Below are 17,996 nucleotides of genomic sequence, written 5' to 3'. Positions count from 1 at the left end.
ATTTTAAGAGCCCTTTAAGTCGAAATAAAGGGCTTCATCGTGTGGATGGGTTCAGGTTTACATCGATTTAACGCTGCTAAATTCGACCTAAAGTCCTAGTGTAGACCAGGGCTTAGAGCCTAGATCTCGAACTAATCCGGCTCTGGATCTACACTGGTTACTGTGGTTAACACCTGTAGTGCCCAAGTAGTCTTCTTACAAAATCTTTGGAAAGTTCAAGGCTATCAGGATACAAGAAGTATTGTAACCAGCTGCCCTGGTTTTGATTATATTTAACCCCCAAGATTTTGACCTGTACTATGACAATCCCTAATTCGGTGTGAGAACCATGGTGTGTCTAGTCTACACTAGTGACAAAGTATTGGAACAAACACTGTTAATCATGGCTGGCACCCTGTTCAACTTAATACCATTAAAACTGAGTCCTGCATGCACACTTCAGGAAGACATAGCCCAATAAACTGCACTATTGGTGTTAACAATGTTCTTGGCATTGTACAGGGCACAAATACAGCCCTTGCCCCAAAGAGCTTAACATTTCAACAGTAGCCACACAGACTGAACGCATCCAGAAATCAGAGGTGGGGAAAACGTGGATTTTTAAATGGCTCTTTTTGAGGGATGAGGGTGTTGAGCTGGAGGACTAAGAGCGAGGGTGTTTGGAATTGCGCACAGTCTCTGTCATCTCTCTGGCTCTTATGTGCAGGAGAGGGGTGTGAAGATTTTGTATGCGTCTTCCTGGCACTTTTTAAATTTTTTTCAAAATGGCCAGTCTTTTATTTCAAACCAGGAAAATTATGGAAGAGTGGTAAGAGGAAGAAGCCAATTGTTTGTCTTTCAATAGACACAGCAGAAGTCTCCCTTTTGGCTGGCTGTCCAGTTAATGGTAGCAGTTAACTGACTTTGAATGAAAAAGACCTTTCAGAATTAAAATCCCTCCCCTTAATAAACTTTTAACACTGTAGCTTGGAGGAGTGGTGTGAAGTTCCTCTGTTGATAAAAATGAGCTTGGAGCTCTGAAGAGGGTTCGGAAGAGAATCGCAATATAAATGTCTTCCTCCTTTGAAATTCTGTACGGGAACTTAATCCAATGTACACTCCCACCCCCTGTGCCCCAAGCAGTGATCAAAACTGCTAAGCTGTGGACATTGTGACCCCCACTGGTGCAGATAATCTGGAAACTTTAATTTAGAGGGCTGATTGTAAAATAGACCAAATCTGGTGCCAGTTGAACATGTACACCATTTATTGGGGTGTATCTTCCTCGTGTGCATGGAGGGCTTATTAGGTTTAATGGGAGTTAAGTGCTTTGAGAGATTATTAATTGCAGTCTGGCTGGCACTGCAGTGTCTTGTTCCTCCCACCTGCTGTGCCTTCTGTTCCTTCCGGTAAGATCATGCCTGCTTGCAGTGAGCGCCTGCTGAGGCATGTCTCCTCTGCTGTACTGTGTGCAGAGTATGTCCTCCCTCACAGCTTGGAACTGACTGGGCTCTCATCAGTTTCATTCAGGTCATCCCCTCCTCTGGGGCTGTGGAATCTTAGTGGTGAGGGAATCATAGAATAGAATATCAGGGTTGGAAGGGATCTCAGGAGGTCATCTAGTCCAAACCAATCCCCAGTGTTTGCCCTAGATCACTAAATGGCCCCCTCAAGGATTGAACTCACAACCCTGGGTTTTTAGCAGGCCAATGCTCAAACCACTGAGCTATCCCTCCGCAAGGAAGCAGGAAAACAGCAACCCCATCCTAAATGTAAATCCCTCCTCTCTTATGCAGTGAAATCTGCGCTGTCACCTGACCCAATGACCGCAAAGTCTCAGTCTCTAAGATTTTCTCCATTGACTAGAGCCAGCTGCTAAATTTGGCCAGGAAAATTACAGTTGTATGTGTTAGGCAAGAAAACTTTTGCTTAACCAAACTACAGGTAGCTGTTTCTTCATTGCCTTAGGCAATTAGCCAGTATAATGCACTGTTTAATTAAAACTTCCCATCAGGCTTCTTCTTAATCATCAGGTCCCAACATTTAATTTCCCTCATTGTAGTTTAATAACAAAAACAATGCAAGTGCTGTTCTGATTCCAGTGAGCCAGATTCATCTGTTAGCGCTTGTTCATGAGCTGCATATAAATTTTAAACCCATTATGCTGTCTGAAGGTCTCTGTAAGGTGAAGAGACAGCAGAAAGAATCTTGATGCGTTCCTTAACGAAGCACCCACAACAAGACTCCCGCCGAGGGAATGCGGGGAGTGCAACACATGTCTTTTAGGGGCAAAAATCCAAACAGCTATTGTGTCGAAACGTGTTCCTTGACTGTTCCCTTCCATGAGGGGGCTGCAAATGCACGTTTGAGGTCACTTGAGTCCTCAGACATCCCAGTATGAATTGCCGCTTTGTACAAATGTGAATTGAATTTAGCTGAGCCCAGTGTTTTTCTTAACTTCGAGAGCCCTCCATTTCTATAAGTTAAGGTATTCAGTGAGTCATATGGGCCTGGCTGTCATAGAATTACCCTTGATGTAAGAGACCGTGGCAGTTTGCTGACATGCACAGAAAACTGAAAGGTTCATTGCATGAGGTGGACCGGATAATCTTTCTAGCTAGAGTTAAGAGCCCTGAAGTAGTAGTTTTTCTTGCACTTGTCGGGTGAATTTGTCTGTCCCACCATGTGCTTCTAAAAGCTATTGCTAAATTTAAGGAATAATCCAAAGGGGTGATGCAAAGTTAAAATGAGTAGAAGTCCAGCACCATTTGCTAAATTCCCCACCTAGCAAATCTAAGTCTTCTGTAACTCTGGAGACACCGGTGATGTGCCAATATTGTTATACCAATAAAATAAAAACCAGCAGGCTCTTATTAAAGGGGAAAAGGCAAAATGCCACATTTATTATGAATACAGAAAGAATTCTAGTAAGCAGTTAGTTATAGCTATAACATTCCATTCAATTTCATATTTATTCACACACACACACAGGTTCTGCAAGGTTATCATAGTTACCAGCCTTAGAGTTGCTCATGCCAAGCCACTGGCCAGGTGGCCTGGACACGAGGAGGGAGCAGGGCCTTGTCAGATGCTCATCTGATGCTCCTGGAAGTTGGTTTGCAGAATCAGACCCCAAAGTTCTCACTTTCTAGAGTCCATTTTTATAGGCATTTCTTCCTATGCCAGTCTATGGGAATTGCTTCATCATGCTGTTGCTGAATCAATCAGCAGATGGCACATTCCTGACGTCTCCATGCTACCAGATGTTATCTTGTTCTTCAGTTCTCCCATTCTTGAGGCGGTTGGGTGGATTCCAGTCTGCCCTCCAGGAGTCCTTTGGTTATTTCCACTTGACGCCTTCTTCAGCTGATGGACACTGGATTCTTAGGCTGGCACCTCCCTGATCATTCAGTTATTATCCACACCAAGCATCCATCCACATACATTCTCTATCTCTATTTTAATCACAATTGTTAACAAAGCGAGATGAATACAACAAAAGGGCGGGGAGTCTCTGGGTGCTGTTTCTGTTGTTACAGAGTATTGTTTTGAGTCTCTCTCTGTGTGAGTAGTTGTTATTACAAAGAATTGCTTTGAGAACAGACTGTCTTAGAATGTACTAACACAATTAACAGCTTGCAAGTTTCACACAGAGGGAAAGAAACAGTATCCAAAACCAAGGGACCTCTTAATTAGTAATACCCAGGAATTTAAACTATGAGGAATCAAACTCAATTGTGATTTTAGTACAGAACTTCTTTAATATGATCCAACAATATGATAAATTCTGGGATACCATTAATAAACCAGGAAGAGCTGGCAGTCATCACGAATGGGAAAGAATTGACAGTTTCATCTGAATGTTGCCCAATGGAGGTAGGTGGGAGGAGAGGGCAAGGATGTTCAGGTACAGGGCTCAATGTTTCTCCTCTGGTTTTACAGTTCACCTTCGAGGTGGTTCAGGCATAGGTTGGTCTTCCCTCTATATTTAAGATCACTGAACTTCAGACGCTGCTGGCTGAGTCGCTCAGGTACCATGATGAGTGCTCTAGAAGGGGCTATAAATGAATGAGCATAAGTACATTTATATTATTCACGGATGTTAATACATAAAGATCAGTTCAGCTGGCTGATAAGTTATTGTGAAGATGATCTAGTACTACAGTGTAATAAAGCCAATGCAAACATTTTCAGCCAAAATAAAGAACCAGCTGTAAAAATACAGGCTGTAGGGATGCTGTCAGCAGATGGTTGTTGGCTGAAGGTCCTCACAGCTGTCTTTAGGAAACAAGTCCTGTGTATTTCAGCAAGCCATTTTAAGTGCCTTCTAGGGCTTTTTAAAAATTGTTGCCTCTCTGTTCCCAGCTAGGAACTAATCCATCGTGTCTGGGGCAGCAAGCTTGAAGCTATCTGTTTTGCCTTGGTGCCAGTTCCCATTGCCACAACGTTTAGGGACTGAACAGACCTAGCGGGAGGTGCAGTCACTCAAGTCCTTGGAGCCTGGAAGTTAGAGCCTGGAATAGCAGAAAAGTGGAAGATAGAAGTTTTACATTGCAAAAAACTAGCTGCAGTAACTTAGAAAAATTGGTGCAATTTAATCCTGTTTCGTTGCAGAGGGTAACTGATTCGTCAAAGCCATTAGTTGGTTTCAGTGTGAAAACCAAATGTGTAACTGCTTTAGTGAGGTAACTGCGGGTCAGTGGTAGTGAATGCCTTTCTGATTAGACATGGTGATTCCCAGTGTAGTGAGAGAGCTCGTTTGCCTCCTCTGCGCTTTACAGATATTTGCTTCTATCATCATTAGACTCTTACTACAATAACTAATGTGAGGCTCCCCTGTAGAATGGTAAAAGGGAACGAGAAAACAGGAGAGTTCCATAGTACCTTCTGTCTAAGCATCCATAAACTCTAACCAATTGTGAGTAGGTTGTATTGTCCCCCTTTTTTCCACAAATGGGGTAGCCCAGGCATAGAAGCTGTCTTGGCCAGGGTTGCACAGGAAGGCTGGGAATAGAATCTAGATCTCCAGAATCCCAGACCAGTGTTTTCTCTCCCCCCACCCCACTCTCCTGCTGGTAATAGCTCATCTTAAGTGATCACTCTCCTTACAATGTATATTTTTTCATGGTCTGTGTGTATGTAAAATCTCCTCCCTGTACTTTCCACTTTATGCATCCGATGAAGTGAGCTGTAGCTCACGAAAGGTTATGCTCAAGTAAATTGGTTAGTCTCTAAGGTGCCACAAGTACTCCTTTTCTTTTTGCGAATACAGACTAACACGGCTGCTACTCTGAAACCTTACCCAGGAGACTATTTATGATCAGTTGGGCACAGATTCTAGGAGTGTGTTCACTCTCCAGGGAGCCCATGGTGCTGGATAAATTGTATACGGGGAATTGTTTTTCCAGCTTCTGAAACATAGCTACCCATGGGGCAGTGCTCAGCTGGATGCAACACCATGAACCCAGCTTAGGTCAGGAAGTGGACGGCACCTTTCTAGACTAGTGCTTTAAAAATAAATATTGCAAGCAGGTTCATGCAAGTTACTCAGTCTATTAATAGTTCTCCAAAGCAGTGTTTTACTCTCCTCCTAAACGCTGTCACTCCACTCTGCTTTCTTTCCCTCACTGTTTAAACATTAACTACACATCCCAGAATCCTGTGTACTTCGCTTATTAAGTAAACAGTGTGTTCAGAACAGGTCAGGCTCTGAGGATTTTTACATTCTAGAAAACCACCCTTTCATGAATGCTTTAGCAGCTGTTTGTGATTTATTTGGTGTTTAGTGTTAGGAGGCATTAAGTTTTCAACATCTCTGATCCTTTCAGTCTTGTCTCTTCATGCCCCTTGTTCTTCAGACCTCTCTTGTGGGTAAAAATAGGCTTGCACCTGGGTATTGAGCAGGCAAATTGCATGTTTTGGAAGAGTTAGCCCCACTGTCAAATTATTTTTAAAGGTAAAATCCCTATCCTGTAGGATGCTGTGTTGGAAACATCCAGGTTTACTAGACCAATTCTCAACTGAGAAGAAGAATGCCAGTAAAGAACAGTAGTCTAAAAAAAAAACCAAACACACAATTTTGTACTCTCCATTAAAATGCCCTGCATAATTCTGCATGATTTGTTCACAAGATTTAATCAATCACCACTGTAAATATATTGCAAAACATGTTGAAGTAGAACAATCCCCTGTCTCCTGCTGAAAGAAGTCCTTTTATTACAGTGGAACAGGACTGAAAGTTAATTTCATGAATTGATGGAAGTGAGGTGGGCGGATCAATGGACATTTGTAGGCGGTAAATGCTTTGCACACGCAGAATGTAGAATTACATTCATGTGAATCACAGTACTAAAGATCAGTGCAGAGTTCCTGAGAACCGCACAGTGTGTACAAGTACCTCTTTGTTAGGTGCATAAGACATTTGTATGAATGTGAGGGAGTGACTGCAGTTGTCATATGTCTTAGGGGGTCAGTCTGCAGAGCTAATACCAGAAACCTTTTACCATTTCCAGCATATGCAGAGGGCTGAGTGGAGCAAGCTTCCTTCTTCTAATACAACACCTAAAATGCCTAGCAGAGCTGGGCTGCGTTAAACAATCTGACAGCATGTGAACATTGTTCCATACTTCCTTTGTATACTAGAGAGTGGGGTTCAGGTGTGGCTATGAAATGCTATTGGGCTACCAATGCTAAGAAGTTGCCTTAATATGATTCTAAATCTATACCTTGAGCCTTTATTATTTATCTAGTGGAATAGTTAAATGGGCTTCATTGCTTGTGTATCTAGCTAGTCCATGGAATATAAATTGCCTTGCATGTGGTATTATGCTCCCTATTCTCTATTCGTGTGCGCAAGTTAAATAAAACTGGCTCCATCTGGAAATTGGACTTTCTGCTACCAAGTGAAATGAGTCAAGATATGGGACTTGGGACCAAAAGAACTGAGTATGAACAGTCCTAGTCCTTCCTGGGATATTCTGGTTCTCAACAGTGCTGTTGCCTAAATCTCGCTCTCAATACCTATAGGTTTAGATGAAGGAAAATGGGAGTCCAGAAATGCTGCGTACAGTTCTGGTGTCCACATCTAAAAAGGATGTTGATAAATTGGAGAGCATGCAAAAAAAGAGCTACACAAATTATTTGAGGACTGGATAAAATGCTTTCCGGTGTGATGTCAGGAGCTCAATATATTTAGCTTATGAAAAAGATTGAGAAGTGATTTGATTAGTGTATAAGCATCTTTACAGGGAGAAAATACTGGTTACTCAAGGCCTCTTTAATCTAGCAGAGAATGGCATAACAAGAACTGATGACTGGAAGTAGACATTCAAATTAGAAATAAGCACACTCAGGTTGATTAACCATTGGAATGACCTACCCACAGAAGTAGGTTGATGTCTTCGGACCAAGGCTGGATGTCTTTCTGGAAGATACGCCTTAGCCAAACACAAGTTATTGTGCTCAATAAGAGAGATAACTGTCTGGAATTTTAATGGCCTGTGCTCCAAAGGAGGTCAGACGGCTGATCATTTAATGGTCCCTTCTGGCTTTAAGATCTGTGAGTAAGCCCATAGTGGAGTTAAATACAGTGTAACTTTTAGAGCAGGTGTATGTATTTTTGGGGAGGAGACACAGTTTGGCCAAATAAATGACTAATTTAAAATGTGATTAACTCTGAAAAGTAGCTGAAAATTGCACTTCATTTAATGAAAATATCTTCAGCTCTAGGAGCGGGAGCTAGATTCTCGTCTGGTGCGTCAGCAACAGAACTGTTCAGGGTGTTCCATTAAGTTACACTTGTGCAACCCCATTGAGTGCTCTGTGGTCATAGAGGTATAGCTGTGGGTCTCCATTCTGCTATGCAACACTAAGTGGCCAGTGGTTTCCAGTGAATAATTCCCCCCAGTTAGTAGGAATTTGTGCTGACAATAGCACCAGCTCCTACACAAGTCCCTTCCAAACCTGCCATAAGAAGACGCGGTGGGTTGGGGTATGAGGGAGTGTGGCAGAATTGAGCTCAGCTATTCCTGAACCCACTATTGTGGTACATGGAGCCTCTGACCAGAGCTGGTTGGCCCTGAATGGGGGAGCTACAACCTGCTCCCTGCAGCTGCTGCTCTCCAGTACATCAGCACAGCTTAGCCATAGTGAGAAACTGGGGCCTGTATGTTTACTTTGGAGCTGTGGAATCCTGACTCTTGGTATCAGCAAGCCATCTTGGGCTTTTCTCTCTCTCTTTCCGTTAACCATGCAAAGGAATGAAAAGAACATGAAGATAAGCTATAGTGACTCACCTTTGAATATGTATATGGGATACTAAATGGCCAGTATATTTTTAATTGCTTTTAACACAAGTACTTGGACTTGGACACGCTCTGGGACACACATGTAAGTACACCAAATACTGGTAACGGTTTTCCACCACATAAGAACGGCAATACTGGGTCAGACCAATGGTTCATCTAGCCCAGTATCCTGTCTTTCGACAGTGGCTAATGTCAGGTGCCCAAGGGCGAATGAACAGAACAGGCAATCATCAAGTGATCCATCTCCTGTCGCCCATTCCTAGCTTCTGGCAAACAGAGGCTAGGGACACTTAGGACGTGGGGTTGCATCTCTGACCGTCTTGGCTAATAGCCATTGATGGACCTATCGTCCATGAACTTATCTATTTTTTTTTTTAACCTCATTATAGTTTTGGCCTTCACAACATCCCCTAACGACGAGTTCCACGTTAACTGTGCATTGTGTGAAGTACTTCCTTTTGTTTGTTTTATATCTGCTGCTTATTAATTTAATTGGGTGACCCCTGGTTCTTGTGTTATGTGAAGTAGTAAATAACACTTCCTTACTCGTTTTTTCCACACCATCATTTTATAGACCTCTGTTATATCCCCCGTTAGTCCTCTCTTTTCCAAGCTGAAAAATCCCAGTCTTTTTATCTCTCCTCATACAGAAGCTGTTCCATATCCCTACTCATTTTTGTTGCCCTTTTCTGTACCTTTCCAATTCTAATATATCTTTCTGGAGATGGGGTGACTAGAAGTGGATGCAGTATTTAAGGTGTGGGGGTACCATGGATTTATATAGTAGTAGTAGTAGGATATTGTCTGTCTTATCTATCCCTTTCCTAATGGTTCCAAATATTGTTAGCTTTTTTGACTGCCGCTGCACATTGAGTGGATGTTTTCAGAGAACTATCCACAGTGACTCCAAGAGCTCTTACTTGAGTGGTAACAGTTAATTTAGACCCCATCATTTTGAACTCTCTGCTTTGTTCCCTATTTACTGGGACAGTAGGATGTAGGGAGAGAAATTCCTTTGAGAACAGGCCATTCACGTTAGGCACTTTCAGTTTTCCTTGTGGAGAAGTCAATCAGAATATTGTGAACCCTGTTAAAAGGTAGAGCTATTACGTGTTTACTCTAAATTCCACTGAGAAGGGGCTAGAGTCTACCTATAAAGTTACAATATTAATGTCCTGGCCTCTGTCCCTGTTTGGTAAGTTGAGATGCAAATGGTTCTGAATATGAACTTTGCTTTAGGTTTTGCGTAACAAATCATAATCAACTTTTGTCTTCACAGCTAGAACCTGACAAACTGGCCCTTCCAGTGAGCCCTGGCCCACTCGGTCCCGTTGCCAGTCCAAATCTGAAACTTCCTGATGCCACCATCCTCCCCGTGGAACAGTCTCCTTGCGAGAAGAACAAGGGCTTCTTTGTCGATGAATCTGAACCTCTTCTGCGCTGTGATTCGACTTCCAGCAGCTCCTCTCCACTCAGCCGAACAGGCTCTTTTATTACCAAAGGTACCCAAGTCAGCATGCTAGTCTGCATGTTTAAATGTGTTTTCAGAACAATATAAAAGGTGGAAAGTGCTAATGTCTGACCATAGGAAGGGTTACTGCTTCTTTGCTGCATCCAGTAAAACTAGGAAGCCAGGATATGTGGAGAAGAAATTAGTGAGTTATTGGGAGTATGTTGTCACTAGAATAAATACAATTTGAGTATCAATTGGAGAGACTATTATGAGTTGACAGTATAGGCACTTGATATGGGGATTCAGGTACCAGATACCTTTGTTGTAGACATGGTATAAAGACCTGAGTAGAAAGGACAAAGTGCTTTAAAGGGACACTCAACCTAAAAATCACTCTTCTGTCAAATTTTGTCTACTATTGCTATACATAACATCTAAGATCTCTCAGATTGGAGATGGCTTTTTAGGGTCTTCATGGCTACTGATCGAATTCCCATTAAAGGAAAATGCCCATTGACACTATTTGGTGTTTCACCGGGTCCAACTTTACAGTTGATTTTTACTGTATTCCCTGGGTATTCAGTCAATGAATTTTCTTCCCTTTGTAAAGGTTTTTAACACATGGGGGGGGGGATTTTTAAATAGGAAAACGTGGCTATAAAACGACAAGAATTGGCAGGTCATACCTGAATTTATTTTAAATTTGCTGTCTTTGAAACAGACTAGGTTTCAACATGGTAATTTTCCTTGGAGATTTTTTTTTTATTATTATTCCCATGACACTTGCCTCTTTCCTAGTCAGTATTAGGAGATCTGATGTCTGAGAGATCCCAAGGAAGGGAGACCTTCTTGCTTGAGCCTCTTCCTTGTTGCATTAATTCCAGGTCGTACATTTTCTTTTTTTAAACCAACTTCCTTTAAGGTAACTTGTAATTTGAAGCATGACTCATTGGAACCTAACCCAATCATCTACACTTGAGGACACAAAGTAATCTGACCCATTAAAACGACTGAAACCAACAGAATGTAGCACTCCCTGGCTTTTGGCTTCTCTTCTTTCCCTGTGATTTTCAATATTTGTAATTCAGCATTAGCAAATATGCTCTGGGGAACCATGCTGCTGTGGCAGAGGTTTGGATTGGGTGACTCAATAGGCTTTCTCCATCTCTAGTTTCTGTGACTAACACCCACCCACATTTTTCACGTTCTTCACAAGTTGTGACCTGCTTCCTAGAGGCAGGGAATGGGGAGTGAGGTCTCCAAGGTGTGAATTTATTTGTTTGTCTCCTGTCTGGGAGAATGCTCTTCCAGGAAATGGTGCCTTAACCATCAGTCCCTTCTTCCCTTCACAGAAAAGAAAGACACAGTGTTGCGTCAGGTGCGGTTGGACCCTTGTGACCTGCAACCCATCTTTGACGATATGCTTCACATCCTAACTCCTGAGGAGCTCCATGTGATTGAAGAGATTCCACAGGCAGAGGATAAGCTGGACAGGCTATTTGAAATTGCTGGAGTCAAGAGCCAGGAAGCCAGCCAAACACTGCTGGACTCTGTCTATAGTCATCTTCCCGATCTATTGTAGACAATGGCCACCACGCACTCTGAATCTTGCTAGTACTAGCTTGGCACTCATTAAAGATGAGTGACAATATGCAGGCTGTTTTTTTGTAGAATACATGGCCAGTATTTTCTTCAAGGTCTCTCTCTCATTTGTGGAAGGGGCAGTTTGCAAACATTGCCCCTTTCATGCTTAACTTTCACAATTAAAATCTTTGTTCCCTCTGTCCCCTTCTGAATTATTTTTCTGTTTTCATTCCAGTCAGTCATTTTATGCACTTTAAAACATGTCATTAACGAAAGACCACAAATCCGGTGTAACTTACACATTGAATCTGGAATAGTTCTTAACTCATTTTAGTTTTTGTCATATCTGTCTTATTCCAAAGTAGCTTTCCTCTTCACAAACCTTTTTTTCCCCTTGTCCCCTCTGCTCCTTGGTGGAAAATAGGAAAACATGAGAATTGAGTTTCATCTGTTACTCTCTAATGCAACTAGCTTTTATTTTTTTTCTTGAGCTGACTTTTTTTAAATGTACTATTGTATGGTTCATTTTCCTTGCGGAGATTTTACTAGCACAGTTATTTATTGTATGGTTTTCACCTGGACAATGCATAAAATGCTTGATTACTTGTGCTCCTTTAAGCTAAAGCAGAAATGTTTTAAAGAAAATAAATGGCTTAATTCCTCCAGCCTTCAAGACTATAACAAAGTCACTTGGCCTGCAGCTGAATGTACCACACGCAACAAGAAGTATCTTGCCTTGCAACTTAAGAGATAAGCAGGCCCTGAATAAATCATCTCAGTCAGCACTGGTGCTGAACTGTGGAAGGTGAGGGAGAGCCCTGGCGGTGACACTCTCCTTGTGATCATAAAACTTCCTGAGCTATGCTTTTACAGTTCTCTCTTGTTTGTTTGGAGTTTTTTTTATACAGGTGTTGGCTAATAGGTAAGGTTCCAAAGACCTTACCTGGTCTTAGTGGTCTCTTAAAACACACTTCACTTTTTATTAAAAAAAAAAAAAAAAAAAAAAAAGCAAAACCAGAATGGTCTGATTATATTTGCAACTGTTATGCTCCCATAATGAACAGTCTGTAATATGTTCAGCTTGAAGAACTATAATACAAGGATGGCATTTGCTACCTTGGGATGGGGTGAGGTTGAGGGGAGGGGAGGTTCTGATATGGAAAAATTGCCTTCCAGTGTACTAATTTATTAATAAATACTAGATGTTTGTTACTTGACATGCTTCTGTGTTAACTTCTGTGATGCTTCGCTCTGTGGGCTGGATGTCTCCAAATCACTGCTATAAATAAGATGATTGGAATCTGTTTCAGTAAGCCCTAGTTTTGATGTGGGGCATTTGAACTAGTTCTAAGATGTAGTCTGGTTTGAAGTTCTGCATACGTGGTCTAGGCATAATGGGTGATTGTCTTAAGTGAAATTGTTACATTAAATTCATACCCAAGAAAGCTCATACTTTCTCTTCATTTGTGTTGATGGTTTTGGATATGTGGACTGCCACAGAGGTGAGGCATGGTGCCTTGTGCCACACTTTCCTCTTGAACAAGCATCTAGCCAAGGTGATCTGTGCCGCCAGGTTAGGCTGCTGCACCTCTGTTTACCTGAGACTGAACATAACTTGCCACCACTAGAAGGCTGAGTCTGGTGCAGTACACGTAGTAAACAACAAAGGCAGAGGTGAACACATCTCACCTTGGTAAAATGTTGCATTCTTTTTTGTTCCCAGCATGTTTGCGGGAGGAGACTTCTCACTGAGTTACCCCTCAATTGTGGGAGATTTTTCATGTTGGTTTCTGGCTAGTGGGTGGCTACATTTTTTCAAAAGCTGAATCAAGCCATGTTAAGGAACTCTAGTGTATGGACCCCAGGGTAGCTAGGGGTGTACTAGGAGAGCCCAGGATTCAGTTAGAGGAGACAGGCTTAGTAGATATTAAAGTAAAATGGAGCTATAATTATCACCTAAACTAGGTGTTCAGTATATACGTGGAGTACTTTGAAAGCAGACTATCTGAGGACTTTCCCACAGTAAGATGAATGCTGGAAAACTGGGAATCTTTCCTTTCCAGTGATATAAACCTCCCTATTTTTCCTAACCTGATGAGCATAAGCCTGTCCGAAGTGCAGGACTGGATATTTCCCAGCTCAACCAGTAGAGGCTCTCTGCTGGGGAAATGGAACAAAGAAGAAACCTTTTTTAAGGCCGTCTTTTAAAAGTAGCAGCTTAGAGCTGCTCAGAGATTTGGAATGCTAAGTTGTGGGGAGATGGGTCAGTGGCCAGCGTGTGTTTGTGGTAGTCAACGTTCAATTTATCACACTGATATTACCACCCCATAATGCATGTGGAAGCTTCAGACTAAAACATCCCCAGCTCTTTGTAGAGACAGTCTCAAGCAATTGGGTAGGACTGATTCATTCATGGCCTGGAGGCACAAATTGAAGCCCCAAAAATCCATATAAATGACACTGCCTGGCTGGAACTCTGTCTCATTTTATGGGTACAGCTGATTATTGTGGGACCTGTAAGTCAAGTGCAGATATTTAGACATCAAAGGAGATGGGAAAGAAATCTGCTTGCTGTTTCACTTTGAAATTTCACTGCCCTGTGTGGTTGAAGCTGTGGTTAAACCAGTGAAGCGTAGACAAAACTGAAATAGCAAAACAGCTGTCTGAAAACTGCTGCTGACAAGGAGAGCTTTGTGGCTTACCCCTCCCTGTTGATCTCCATCTGTACAAATTGAACAGGGCTGTTTTTGCCAGAACAGAGGTGTGTTTGTTTTGAATTGTTCCTTCCCTTTCACCCTTCGATCTTGTCCAGTCTCTGTTGCGTTTGAGATAGCACAAGGCCCATACAGTGTAGTTATTCCTGTTGTGCCTGCACATTGTGCCACAGTTTTTCCTGTTATTTAAAGTAACAGCCCAGGCAACAGCTTGTCAATCTTGCGTGTACTTTTGATAGGTGTGTAATTTGTAATTGATACACCTGAGCCAGTATTGAACACCACCCCCGCAGAGATAGGGGGCACTGCCTTAGAGAAGCTAACAAACCCCTTGAAAGAATGCCCTGTTTGCAATCTAAGTGATGTAATTCTGTAGCTGTGGCTACTAGCTTGATGAGGAATCTTTTAGGGGAACTTATGGGGCAGGAAAGGGGGAAGAAGGTGAATTCTAGTGCTGGATTGATAGTCTTGGAGACTGAAGCCCTCTGTCTAGCCATAGACCGGGTCCAGTGCATGCAGTGAGTACAAACCTCCCTGCATTGCTCTGCCGGTGGTGGTATTTTGTGAAGGTTTGTGTACAGACTGAGGCTTAATGAGTCAATCAGGCTGACCCCAAAGAACTATCAGCTGGTGCAACTTTGGTTGCCATCAAATGGGAGTAGGTTTAAGCCAGCTTCCTAGAGACGTACAGCTTTTACATCCAATTCCCTGCATCATCTAGTGCTCTAAAACAAATCCCCCCTTTACAAGCTACGCTCATAGTCACTTTGTTCTTCTCTAGCATGCCTCCTCCCACCCCCTATTTTCAGTTCTGGATGTTTGAACCACTTGCTTCAGGTAGGAAATTACCCTCCTAATCCAGCCTTTTTAGGTTTCAGGCAGCCCCTACAACAGCTTTGCTTTCAGGTTGGTCATCCTATTGCCTTCCTCCCATCAACTTCCATTAGGTCTTCCCGGTTCCTTAGGCCCTTTCCCCAGATAACTGTCATAGAGACTGATACTACAGTTTCGGTGATGGTTATGATCTATGCCTTCACTTTCTCACTAGCTCAAGCTCCATTGTATTTACTTGGACTGCCAGAAGCATTTATGGGAAGCTCTTTATATACACACAGAGAATATGAAACAATACCTCATCCCACCCCACTGTCCTGCTGGTAATAGCTTATCTCTGTGTGTATATAAAGTCTGCTGCAGTTTCCACGGTATGCATCCGATGAAGTGAGTTGTAGCTCACGAAAGTTCATGCTCAAATAAATTGGTTAGTCTCTAAGGTGCCACAAGTACTCCTTTTCTTTTTGCGAATACAGACTAACAGGGCTGTTACTCTGAAACCTGTCCATATCTAGTTCTCCCTACACTCTGCACTGTATCCCAAGACTGCATCATAGTTAATTCACCAATCGGATGATATAAAACTATCTGGTTTGATGGCATAATGAGGGAGTTTCTAGGGTTACTGCTACCAAATGGGAAGGTAAAACACAAACAACAGAAGTCTAACCGTTTAGTGATGTAAGAGCTGGTTAGTGGTGACAACCTCTCTCGTAGTTACAGAACCAGGAGTACCAGGCTTTCCATTCACCTTCTTAAGAGGGAATTTTCACACGCACACATATGAAATCTGTTTACAATTTGTCTATTGCCCTTTTTATTTTCTTCTCTGCTTTAGGCCTGGTCTGTGTCACAGAGTTAGGTCGATGTAAGGCAGCTTTCGTCAACTCAACTCCGTGAGCGTCTTCAATACAATGTTGCCCCTGCCGCTGTAAGTTGCCCACTACACTAACCTAATACCTCCCACTCTGCGAGAGGCATAGCACCTAGGTCGATGTACTTAGGCCGACACACGGTGCCAGTGTAGACCAGGGGTCAGCAACCTTTCAGAAGTGGTGTGCTGAGTCTTCATTTATTCACTTTAATTTAAGGTTTTGCGTGCCAGTAATACAGTTTAACGTTTTTTAGAAGGTCTCTATAAGTCTATATATTATATAACTAAACTATTGCCGTATGTAAAGTAAAAAGGTTTTCAAAATGTTTAAGAAGCTTCATTTAAAATTAAATTAAAATGCTGATCTTATGCTGCTAGCCCGCTGCCTGCCTGGGGTTCCGTTCACCTAGGCTGGCAGCAGACTGAGTGGGGCCTGTGGCCAGGACCCCGGCTGGCAAGGGGCCAGCAGCCAGAACCCCGGGCCAGCAGCCAGAACCCCAGACCAGCAGCAGGCTGGGCAGGGCTGACGGCCAGGACCCCAGACCAGCAGTGGGCTGAGCGGCTCAGCCTGCTGACACTCAACCCACTGCCGGTCTGGGGTTCCGTCCGCCGGCTCCTGCCAGCCAGGGCCCCATTCAGCCCGCTGCCGGTCTGGGATCCCGGCCCTGCCCACATAGAGTGGGTACCTACCTTCTCCCTGGTTCTAGCTCTCTTTCTCTCTCTCTGCACTGAGCTGAGGGTGGGAATGCACTGAGCACAGGGCTGGGGGTGAAGGGTCTGGCCAGGAGCTAGAATGAGGGAAGGGGTTCAGGGTTGGGGCAGGAGGTTTGGGTGTGGAGTGCTTACCTGGGCAGCTCCCATTTGGTGCAAGGGGTGCAGGTGGGACTGTGGGGGTGGGGTGAGGTGCAGAGCTCCTGTTTGGTGCTCAGGTTGGGGCTGGGAATGTGGGGGGGGGTGCAAGAGTCAAGCATGGGGTGTGGGGGGCTGGGTATGTGCGGGGGGTACAGGAGTCAGGGCTGGGGGTGTGAGGAGGGTGTAGGAGTCAGGGCAGAGGATTGGGAGCATGTGGGGGGTGCAGGAGTCAGGGCATGGGGTGGGGGGGCTGGGTATGTGTGGGGGTACAGGAGTCAGGGCTGGGGGTGTGAGGAGGGTGTAGGAGTCAGGGCAGAGGACTGGGGAAATGTGGGGGGGTGCAGGAATCAGAGCATGGGGTGGGGGTTGTTGAAAGGGGGGTGCAGGGGTCAGGGCAGAGGGCTGGGTGTGTGTGAGGGAGGTGCAGAGGTCAGGGCAGGGGGCTGTGGGTTTGGGCTGGAGTCATGGGGGTGCTCCCTGCCCAGAGCAGCTCACGGCAGGGGGCTGGAAGGGATATGCCCTGATTCCACCCCCATCCCCCAAGGCCCTGTCCCCACCTCTTCTCTGCCTCCTCTCCGGATGCAGCTGCGCTTCTCCCCCTCCCTTGCAAGGGCCATCAGCTGATCGGCAGCAGGGAGGGAGAGGAGGAAGGGCAGGAACCCAGCATGGTGGGGGAGAGGGGGACCTTGCCTGCCCTGCAGCAGCTGGCGGGACCAAGCATCTTCACTCTGCCCCCTGCAGGGGGGCAGAGAAGAGCGGGTCAGGGCGGGCAGGATTTTTAATGGCACACTGCTGCCTGCTGGGGTCCAAGCCTGGGTTTGGCAGCGGGCTGAGTGGGGCCGGTGGCTGGGACCCGGCAGGCAGCAGCGTGCCATTAAAAATCGGCTCGTGTGCCGTAGGTTGCTGACCCCTGGTGTAGATGCTAGTTGACTGTTCTGGCTGTCAGCCCCTGGCGGCTGACAGCCCGGAGCCCCACCAGTGGGGCTGACAGCCCAGAGCCGTCAGCGAACAATGCTCCACACTGTCTGTTTAAATTGGTGGAAGCCCCCTGGTGAGAACGCGCACCGCCGACGGAAGGAGCCTAGTGTGGCCATGAAAAATCAATTTTATTTTACTGCAGTGGCTGTATTTCTAGGTAACTTACATGGACTTGATTTTTTAGTGTAGACTTGCCCTTAGTCACTCCAGGCCATAATAATCATTGGGTAAAAGTTTCAAAAGCATCTAAGTGATTTAGCTGCCAGATTTTTAAAGGTATCTACTTGCCTAAAGATGCAGGTAAGTGATGCAGTGGGAGTTAGGTGTCCAGGCACATCCCACTGGGGCCCAGATCTTCAAAGGTATTTAGGTGCCTACTTCCCATTCTCTCTCTCTCCTATTGGAGCTGTTCCACTTTTTTA

General features: G+C 44.2%; 1 protein-coding gene across 1 annotated transcript in view; it reads left to right on the top strand.

The window, feature by feature from the left end:
- The window catches only part of TNFRSF21 (TNF receptor superfamily member 21), a 68,823-nt gene extending 56,051 nt beyond the window's left edge, over positions 1–12,772 (top strand). Inside the window, exons 5-6 of the mRNA XM_084622612.1 lie at positions 9,565–9,787; positions 11,091–12,772. Coding sequence (XP_084478738.1) covers positions 9,565–9,787; positions 11,091–11,320 — 453 coding nt within the window. The 3' untranslated portion in view covers positions 11,321–12,772. The remainder of the gene's footprint in view (positions 1–9,564; positions 9,788–11,090) is intronic.
- Positions 12,773–17,996: the final 5,224 nt, after the last annotated feature.

Source organism: Lepidochelys olivacea (genome assembly GCF_965140295.1).
Source record: "Lepidochelys olivacea isolate rLepOli2 genome assembly, chromosome: 3".
NCBI lineage: Eukaryota > Metazoa > Chordata > Testudines > Cheloniidae > Lepidochelys > Lepidochelys olivacea.
This window is presented reverse-complemented; position numbering and strand designations above follow the sequence as displayed.